This window comes from Gymnoscopelus microlampas, assembly GCF_963454915.1.
Source record: "Gymnoscopelus microlampas genome assembly, chromosome: 16".
NCBI lineage: Eukaryota > Metazoa > Chordata > Actinopteri > Myctophiformes > Myctophidae > Gymnoscopelus > Gymnoscopelus microlampas.
In genome coordinates, this window is record NC_139953.1 from 29,116,918 (window position 1) to 29,127,618 (window position 10,701).

Sequence of the window (10,701 nt, forward strand, 5' to 3'; positions counted from 1 at the left end):
TGTTACTGCTGTAGCCATCACAGGCAGTTGCAGCACGACGGACAGGGCGCTGTGATAGCTGCCATGTCGCTAACGCTAACCTGTTTGTCATGCCTGCAGCGGCTGTGCAATCACTTTGTCAACAATGCACGTTCGTGTGGTGAATGTCTATATTGCTGCTCAGTTCGTCCATTGTAGATGGTGTATGTTTGTGTGTGTCTTCTGGAGAACTATGTAGCTCCACAGCAACTACAGTAACTAACGTAATGCCAGGACCGCCCCGTGCAACGCATGTTAGCCTGCATTATGGTCATGTAGTAATTTCAGATAATTTCGCTCCGATTAGAGCAGTGTTTATCAACCCTTTCACGCCCCCCCCCCAAATACACGTACTTGATCTGGGACCCCCCCATTCTGTTTGACTCCGTTCCACAAGTAAATATTGTGAAAATAGCCGATCTACAAGCTCGAAACGCCTCACGTTGAGAGGCTTTGTAAGCTTGGAGATCGGCTATTTTCTACATGATTGCCTCTTTCTTACATTCTTTGCCAATGTGGCCCATGTTTTCATAGCATAGTTTATTGACTACTTCTGTTGCAGAAATGGCCATTTCCTTTACTTTCGGTTTTTTAATGTCTCCGCCAGGCCGAAAGGCATGGCGCAAGACTATGTTTCACCCCCTGTCCGTCCGTCTGTGATAGCTAATCTCTCACATCGTTGACTTGATCGCAGCAAAATAACAGCCCGATGTGGAGAGTCAGTGAGAGCTGGATAAACGACGTAACATGTGTCAAAAGGAGTCTGTACGGCTGTCGATAAATGAACACATGACGTCGGTGGGAGAGGAGATATTGTGTCTTTTGGACAAACAGCAGCGTGCTGCTGATGTTTGTTGTGTGAAGCAGCTTAATGTCTGAGTGTTTGTGTTGGAGCGCCTCAGTGCGGCTGCAGAGTTCATGTGCAACCTCTTCCACAGAGACACAGAGACACTAGAAACTCTGCTAGGGAAAAAAAACACTGCTGGGCATTGACTTTCCTATGGACATTGATCTACACACTGCAGGTATATCTGCTACACACACAACATCAAACTACACACTGCAGGTATGATGCAGCGTTTGCATTACAGCCAGCATGCCAGCGTAGTTCCCATATGGTTTCAAGGTGGGCTAAACCATATGGACCCCATGTCAGCAATGTCAGCGGCATCCACTTCAGTCCCAACTGCGATGCCCATGCAGGCTATAAGTAGCTTCTACCTGGCCCTTAGGTGGGCCCCAACTAGCCATGTTTATGTGGGACCAAGGCGGGTCCTAACTGGGTTTGCCCATGCAGCCTTTAACTGGGTTCTACCTGGGCCCTAGGTGTACCCTAACCAACCACAGTGCAGTGCCCATCGCTCCAATTGTTGTGACGTCAGGGCTCTCAATACTGCACATTGGTGGAGGAGGAGGGGCCGCAGGGCGACCGCACACATCGCTCAACCAATGGTAGCCCACGGATGTTTCCTCTGTGGATTTACAATCTGCCCCTCTATGCCACATATCATCCGCACTACAGGGTCTTCACTGACCGAGCCACGGCCCCACTGACCCTCATGACGCTACGCCACTTAAACGTGCGGCAGCATGCGCTGGGTTGCCAGGTTTGCACAGCCTGCGCCAGAAACAAGCAACCACCTTCATGAAAAAAAAAAAAACACCGAAATGGTCCGCAATGTTCCAGGGGTGTCCCCGCGCGTCCCAACACTCCACAGGGGGTCAGTGCACCATCAGGGGGTCCGCGGACCCCCTGTGGACCCCCTGAAACATAACAAATATTATTTCTTCAAATTTTTTCCTTTTTCAAAAAAACTTTTCCACAGTTTCACTCCGGCGATTTGGGTCCCCCAATATACACACGGCCACGCTGGGCCCCGTGCGCGGCTGGGGTTGAGGGGGGCGTAGCCCCCCGAAACTCTAGTATAATATATATGTTATTACAACTTAACAACAAGGTATTCGTTTGATATTTAGCCTGTATTAAAATCCATCTTGAGCCATTCAAAAGTATTTTCATTTAGAACACATTATTTAAATACAAACCATTAATTACAAAAAGAATACTTGACAGGAAAGTTGTGTCTTTTTTTGATAAGCAAATACCATGAAACCTTTAAAACACTATAGACAAGAATTCAATTTTAATAGGGCGGCAGTGGCTCAGGAGGTAGAGCGGCCGAAGTTCGACCCTGGGCTCCCCCAGAGTTAGTGTTGAAGTGTGTCTTGCATGGTTGTCTCCACTATCGGTGTATGAATGTGTGTGTGAATGGCTGAATGTAACATCCATTGTAAAGTGCCTTGGATAAAGGAGCAATATGAATGCACCATTAATGGAACAAGATACTGTATTTACTTATATCCTTTACTGACACTCAAGAAGATCACACTCCCAGTCCCCATGGCCTTGCCAAGGGGCCCTTGACTACCAGAGGTAAATATTTCCATTATATTAAATATAGGTTAATACTCAAATATGTGGGCCCCTCAGTCTACAATGCAAGTCCCCTCCTTGCCATCTGATTTTTAAGATTTTTTATTATATTTTAGATGCAAATAAATATCATATAAATACTGTAGGTTACTGTGTTTTTTTTAAAGAGGGCCATATTTGAAAGTAGGAGAATACCTTAGGACAGACTACATCTCCTGTCATGTTTCAGACCATAACAAAGTCACATACAAATGCATCACATTACAACAATTTTATTTAGCTACAGTGCCATATCAATAGCCTTTTCAGAATCAGAATCATCTTTATTGTCACATCACAGGTTTACAGGTGTAAAACAGTGGGTGAAATGTATTTTTCATTGTTTCCAGAAAGAGAAAGAAAAGAAAGATGCTGGGGGGGTCATTAGTATAGGTGCATGAGCATAGCAGCTGACTGTTCATAATGTAGATATTAAGGTGCAAAAAGAGTATCAGTGCGTTTGTGCATGAGATTAAGGTGCAAGGAAGTGTCAAGTTCAACCACATGGTCCACAAAAAGTTGCTTTTACTATTATTATTTGGTATTATCCACAGGTATGTCCATGGGGAAACCAAAAGTCCAAGGCCAGCCTGATGACAGGCAGTGGTCATGCCTTGTTCAACAGTCTGATGGTAGCCGGGCGGAAACCGTACATAAACCTGGTGGTCTGGCCCTTGATACTAGGCCGCCTTGCCAGGCAGCGTTCGTTGTAGGGGTTTGAACAGTTTGTGGCTAGGCTGGTGCCTGCCCTTGATGATGCGCTGAGCTTTGACTGCACCTCTTGTACAGTTGGAGTGAGGGGAGCTCGCCTCCCATTATGCTGACCGCACCACCCACTGTAGATTATTTCTTTCTCGGGTAGTGCAGTTTCCATACCAGGCTGCAGCACAGCCTGACAGCACGCTTTCAATGGAGCTGTTGTAGTACAATCTGGGGATGCGGGGGATAACTCCATACTTCTTCAGGCGGCAAAACCAGTATAATCACTGCTGGGCCTTATTCCTCACGTTCGTGGTGTGTGTACCCCACTTGAGATCCTCCTCTATGCGTACTTTGAGGAACAACACAAGAAACAAGCATTTTGGAATCCTTACAAATTCTACAGAGAAATAGCCTATCTGCCCAGGTTAATTTCAAAACACCAAAATGACAATGTTTGAATTTCACATTGGCCCTACTGGTGGGCCATAAATAATGCATATTAGGAAGGAAGCTGCGGGCCACGATTGGCCCCCAGGCCGGATGATAAAATATCTACAGGTGTTTTCTTAACCCACACATGCCTTACCTCAAGTAGTGTGTTTGTGTGCCTACCCTGGGTGTGCTGTTGTGGTGGGGGGGCTATAAGATAATTGGCCCAGGGGCCTCCTTAATCTTTAGTCTTAATCCGTCCCTGCCCATAGCATGGGTCCAATAATTTCAAGACTGAACTGTTTGTTGTTCAGTTCAGCCTTTGACTTCGAGCTTAATAAATGCAAGCGGTTTTATTGGTAACATTGTTACAAAAACGTAACAGACTACAATATGACAGAGGGCTTCACAAAGCAAAGGGATAGATTCAAAATGTACTAATAAACATATACCTCAGGGTTCAGCAGTGTGTTGATACATTTGAACATATTGGTCATATTGAAAAATGTGAGAGAAAGGCGTGAAAGTAGTTAGTACCAGCTAAAGACTTGAGTAGAAACTGCAATTACTGGGCAAATATTTGTGACTGGAAGTTATTGGATAATGTCTAAGAAGAGTCCAGAGGTTGCAATGGTTTGGGGTGTGATAGTGAAGTCTGAGTTAGCAGGTTGACAGCTCTTGGGAAGAGGTCTCAGTGGGTTGATATATTCCAGAAAATAACATTCAGAGCAGATGGTTGGCTGTGCCTGTGTGGGTAGAATATATTTGCAATATTTTTTTTTTTTCCCTCCTTGACCCTGGTGTCATTCAGTTCCTTATAAAAGGACAGCTGACTAAGACTTTGAGACTCTGCTGAGAACAGGCAGGTTCCTTCCTGGATTTCAACCATTTTAATGGTGGGATAGTTCCAGGGTGTCAGCATAACACCCGCCATGGTGCAAGGCCACCCTGGTCTCATTATTCATACAGCAATATTGATTATTTCAATCTATTAGGCCTATATATTTAACATTGACAGTATAGAACTCTGATCAAAAGTAATTATTGTACGCCCTACTCTTCTAAATGTAATAATTACGTTTTACTATCAATAATAGCTAGCAGTGGTGTTAAGTAACTAAGTACATTACTCACAAATACTGTACATAAGTACAAATTTTAGGTATTTCTTACTTTACTGGAGTATTTCCAATTTTCAGTACTTTTACTTCTACTCTGACCACATCTCAGAGGCAAATATTGTACTTTACTCCACTACAATTATTTGAAAACTTTAGTTACGAGTTACATGGTAGATTTTGATTATTATTACCAAAACATATAGGCTACATTAACCACTTCAGCCCTATTTCGGCCAAATAGCCGATTTACAAGCTCAAATGCGTCTGACGCATTGTGAGCTTGTAGATCAGCTATTTTCAAAAGATTTTTATACATTTTAAAATGTATAAAAATACATTTGAAATGGCACATTCTGCATAATTAGTACTTTCTAATTTTGGTACTTTAGTACAATTTTGATACCAATACTTTTTTACTTTTACTCAAGTAATTCTTTAATTCTGGACTTTTACTTGTAACAGAGTATTTCTACATTGCAGTATTGATACTTTAACTTAAGTAAAACATCTGAGTACTTTTTCCACCACTGCTAGCTGCGGTACCCCCTCAAGGTCCGCTCGGGGATCCCCGGACCTCATGTTGAGAACTATTCAGAAGCTTCACTTCTCTCCTCCTACCCGTATATGGACATGGGTCACGTTGACGTCACGAGCATACAATCTCCACCGCACCGCTGCAGCGTTGCCATATCCGCCTATTATAAGCGACCATGGGCTTGTTTTTCTGTAAAGTTGCTTGTAAATTATTGGTAGCTGTGGGTTGCGTTTTTTTGGGCTTGTTTCTAAAGTATAGTTGCTTATTTAGGCTTGTTCACTAATGTTGTTTAAACCAGTGGTTCTCAAACATATTCATGTCAAGGACCCCCAAAAAATAATATATATTTGCAGTAGACCCAACCTTATGAAAATATTTTGTGCCAGAGACCCCCATACAAGATTTTGTGGATTTGAAAATATTCCTACATTTTTATCGGCTATTTTCGCTTCTTTTGGGCTTGTTTTCATACACCAAGCTACTTAAGTTCCCTTGCACAACCTGGCAACATTGCACCGCTGTCGCTCACTCGTTTTACCAGTTCCACTCATCCACTGCATCTTTTGAGACAACCGAGCCCTTCGCAGTCAGGTAAATGCGTATTTTAAACTATCGGTGTATTAAGAGCAATCGGATGCTTTCGTGTAAATCATTCAACCAGCATAATGTTATTTTAAATGGCTGACTTTCTAATTTCTAACACGATTTGTTTCAGTCTCCGTCCTCCCTATGGAATCCGCCCTGGTTGCACAGGCTATTGTTATCTAACATTATCACTGTTGTCACGCGTTCATTCATATGAATTCATATTTATCCCGCCCAGGCGCGCACAGTTTAGTATAACATTGTTCCATTGAAGAAGCGGGGTCATCGATCGTTCACAAATCGATCAGGAACAATTTGTCTTCATTGTGTGCGGCGGTGCATTCACTTCCGCATTGATATCTCAGTCTCCTTCACGTTGTGACACGTTAAATGAATTACCCAGTGATGGAAGAAGAAGTACTCACATGTTTTACTTAAGTAAAAGTATTGATACCCTATTGTAGAAATACTCTGTCACAAGTACAAGCCCGGTATTCAAAATTTGCTTGAGTAAAAGTATTGGCATCAAAATATACTTGAAGAACCAAAAGTAAAAGTGGCCTACTCAAAGTATTGAAAATGGGAAATACTCCAGTCCAGTGAAGTAAAAAATCCTCAAAAGTGTACTCAAACAGTACTTGAGTAAATGTACTTAGTTACTTTACACCACTGCTTGTTGTAACAGGTTAAATGAATTACCTCACACAGTATCTAGCCTGTTTAACTGCTGTTGCTCAACTTGCTCAGAGATTTAAGCAATTCAAATTACATTCACACATACCACCTTCCTTAACACACTCCCTTGCTTAGTAATACAAATTATTGTTCCATGTTGACAAAGCAAGCTTTATTTAACGTCTTGAATTCTTGGCTTAAAGCATTTAATGTCTCATGACCTTAAAGTACTGTAATCTTGATTTTGTCCCCTCTGTAGTCACGATGAATGTCCAACATGAAATATCTTTGCTTGTGGAAGAGATTCAGCGCCTTGGCAGCAAAAGTAAGTACATTTCTTTTTCATCTATCATCATAAAAGTAACCATATGAAATGCACAATTCTCATCTATACTTTTCATCATTCTTGGGATATATTCTGCAAAAATCTTCACAGATGTGGGTCCAGTTGATCTTTCAAGTTATAACTATAGATGCTAAATCACAACAATTAAGTTGAGAAAGTTACAAACCAAGGCCACTTGGAGACTTAAAGCTATTTAAGTGGACCAACCATTAGTATATTATGGTATATATACTTAAATCCTTTCTTTCAGACTCTGCAATTAAGTAATTCTTTTTCTGAAATCAACACAAATTTGATCCTTCTGCCTCGTTAGGCTTGGTGACTTGGTGACAAAACAGGGGGAGGTATTGTGGACTGTGTACTGTACAAGTCCATCGCTGTTTGTGGCAAGTCCATTGTCCATTGTTGCTTCTGTCTCTTCACTGATGCTTGTCATGTTACACCAGTTTTCAGACAGCTATATTGATTACTCCTTCTGTTATGTTCTCTCACGCATATACTGTATGTACAAACACTCATACGTAGTACCCCCCCTCAACCAGTCTGAGCAGCTGAACATCTCATGTTTGTTCATAACACTCCATCGTCTTGCTGTTTGCCACATATCAATCAGAGTTGACTTCAAATTATTTCTGTACAAGCTTTCTGTAATACTTCATCCTCATATTTTTTGTGTTTCTGTAAAGCCTGTGGCATTTGATAGTTGTTTATGACAGGAGGCTCTCATTAAGTGGGTCAACACTTAATAACAATAGAAGTAGCTTTTTTTGACAGGAGGTTCACATTAAGTGGGTCAGCAACATTTAATGACAATGTATGCACAATGTATGCACATAAGAACATTTTACATTCCATGTAAAACAATTTCTCATGGAACATACATACATTTACACTTGTTTAGACAGAGGAGGACACTTTTCCTATGCTGCCCCTTCTCCATCCTGTCTTTCTTGCTTTTTTATTTCCACTGCACTCTTAATAAGGCAGCCTAGAGGTGAGCATAGTTGAGCTGAGTTTCCGGTACCCTCTGGTGGACAGATTTGTGTCACAGTGATATGCAGACAGTCAAACATATTACTATAGCTTTGCGTCAGTTCGCACACGGCTCAACTATTAAAGAATAAAATAAAATAAATCTATTTAAAATGTAATTTCAGATGCGGATGGAAAAACAAGTGTAAAGTTTGGAGTGTTGTTCAGTGACGAGAAATGTGCCAACCTGTTTGAGGCCCTGGTGGGAACCCTGAAGGCCGCCAAGAAGAGGAAAGTGGTGACGTTCCAGGGAGAGCTGCTCCTCCAGGGGGTCCACGATGACGTAGACGTCATTCTGCTCCAGGACTGAGACCAGCACGCGGCCGTCAGACCGCACCCGGCAGATCTGGCTCAAATGAAATCCTCTCAAATACTTTGAGCAATCGTCTGTGAGCTGTCTGTGAGAGTGCCAAAAAGCAGATATAACGCTTTCTGGTATATCAATGTTTTGCAGCAAGTACACACTGAAAGGTGCTGCATGAAATGCTGTGTCAAAGTGTGATTAATGAAGGTCTGCGAAGATCAGTGCATCCTAATTTGTACATAAAATGTGTCAATTGCCAATCATTTGAAAGGATTGCCATTATAGATTTGTCTAACTTGCTCCATGGGAAAGGCTCTGCATTTGCAAGTATAATGGACAAGCAGCTTTGAACTAACAAAGCAGTTGCACTAGTTTCCATTACTGCATGAATGTTTTTTTTTGCTCACCATGCCAGACACACTATCTATTGCAGGAAAAATGTACAGTATTTGAGAGTATTTTACAAACAGATCTGCCTCTATGCCCCTATTGCCGGAGATCAAATCATGCAAATATGATGACGGTGGACAGTTTCAAGTGATTTGGTGGCTTTTACCTCATCACCCACACATGCAAAGCTCAATTAGAACAATTTAAGTGCATAAGGTGGCACTTGGCAGGGGGTTATGGGCTGAATGACAGCCATGTGTTTTCAAGTAATGAAAAAAAATCGGTCTCTCTATCTCTCAGGCATTGCCATTCCATCAACCAAAAATGTCAGCCAAGCATTTTGATATACTTTTTAGGACTACAGATGCACAGGTCCAGAATTTAACATTTTGTATAACATATACATTATAGTAATTTTATTGTGTGTGGCCAGGAGTGGAATTATACCATGACTATTTGTACCAAATGCCTGCCTCATGTGCCCCAATGTTGATTATGGTGTGGAAGGATGGATATGATGCATACAGCACAATATTTAGACTAGATTTAAGAAATAAGTAATCTGTGTTGTACAAATTTAAACAGACCTTAAGGGCTTAAAATCCAAAATGATTGTACTCTTTGTATGCTTTTCTGGAAGCCAAACTCTAAAATTGATAGGATAGTGGTGAGTCCACTATTAATTAGTGTGTGGCATCAAAAGAGGCACTTCAATTTATTGTTTACATGGATCATACCTACTACCTCTTGTGGACTTTGTAATATGACATTCCTAGGCCAACTCCTTTGAAATTCAAAAATAAATCCTTAATAGGAATAATAGGATTTGCAAGTGTTTTTCAAACGGACTTTTCCACATTTACATTTTGTATTCATGCAATTGTCATACAGTGCTTTCTATCCCGTCTTTTTATGTCTACATGTCTTTCTCTACTAATCACACTCAAAACATTGCCTTTGTATGTCCACTGCAATACTACAGGGAAGTTGGTTTTGTAATGTCTCTCAGGACTTAACTACCACAACCAAAATGTTAAATTGGCCTGTGACTTCACGTAGACGTATTACTTAGAACACAAGAAGTGTATTTAGAGGTTCATTAGTATTTTAGTTTTTTCCGTTCCACACTTTGTGTGGTAGGCTTATGTTTTAAAAGGCTTACAACTCATTCCATTTTTTTTGCCTATTTATTTTTGTTTGGGTTCTGGTGCTTTGGGTTAATTCACTTTTTTTCTTTGAAAATATGAACATGAGAATGAATATGAAGAGAAATATCTTCACCATTAAAACTTAATTTATATTTACAAGAATTGCAACTGATTCTAACAGTGGAATGAGGTCAGAAAAGCTGAATGAGTTATTTTCCTCTTTTATTATTATTTGTTTTACATTCAACATTTCATTTTCACTTGCTGAATCTAACCGAAAAGTAAATGACTGTGATTATTATGTAGGATCCAGGTTCAGGGTGTCACCATCAGGTCGGAATGAATGGGCAAAGCACTAATCTGGTTTTGAGGTGGTGTCAAAAAAAGCTGTGCAAAGAGACTACACATCAGAATGAAAGTGAAATGGTTTCAAGCTTGTGATCTATGAATTAAGCTAATTTCACTGTTGTACTACTTAAACATACTAAATATAATCTCCATGGAAAGTTTCGTTTTGGGGGAGAGGAAGCTTAGTTTGCACATAACATAATGAAAGACTTGAGCCCTGCAACTTCACCTTTTCTGGACATTTCTCTGATACATTGCCTGCTTGTGTGATCGAGTGTGATGTGAGTCCATTGTTGTCTTTTGTACTGGCAGTGACACAATTCCTAAGAGAATGGAGATTTCTATTACTGTGCGATATGCTTCAAGAAATTAAAACATTAAATAAAAACTTGAAACTACTTTGATGCCTGGTTCATCTTATGTCTTTGCACATTATGATGAGCAAAACCTCACATTTTGAACTAGTATTCAGGGTGAACATGAACAAGAAAGACGGGGGAAATGAAGAGATAATTGGGTCAAGAACTGATCCTGTCTCAAAATATGATGCGGTACCTACTGTCTGGATGTGCTACCACAATAGACTTAAGAAATA

The 10,701-nt window shown here is 40.8% G+C and overlaps 1 protein-coding gene across 1 annotated transcript; it reads left to right on the forward strand.

The window, feature by feature from the left end:
- The first annotated feature begins 5,788 nt into the window (after positions 1-5,788).
- On the forward strand, positions 5,789-10,505 carry abracl (ABRA C-terminal like). The gene is made up of 3 exons (XM_084082458.1): positions 5,789-5,869; positions 6,798-6,863; positions 8,042-10,505. Exons 2-3 carry the CDS (start codon positions 6,803-6,805, stop codon positions 8,224-8,226), a joined length of 246 nt encoding a protein of 81 aa, XP_083938584.1. The 5' UTR covers positions 5,789-5,869; positions 6,798-6,802; the 3' UTR covers positions 8,227-10,505.
- The last annotated feature ends 196 nt before the right edge of the window (positions 10,506-10,701 follow it).

Coding starts and splice junctions, on each gene's coding strand:
- abracl (XM_084082458.1), top strand. CDS start 6,803: ATGAATGTCCAACATGAAATATCTTTGCTTGTGGAAGAGATTCAGCGC. Junction 6,864..8,041: donor TCAGCGCCTTGGCAGCAAAA/GTAAGTACATTT, acceptor ATGTAATTTCAG/ATGCGGATGGAAAAACAAGT.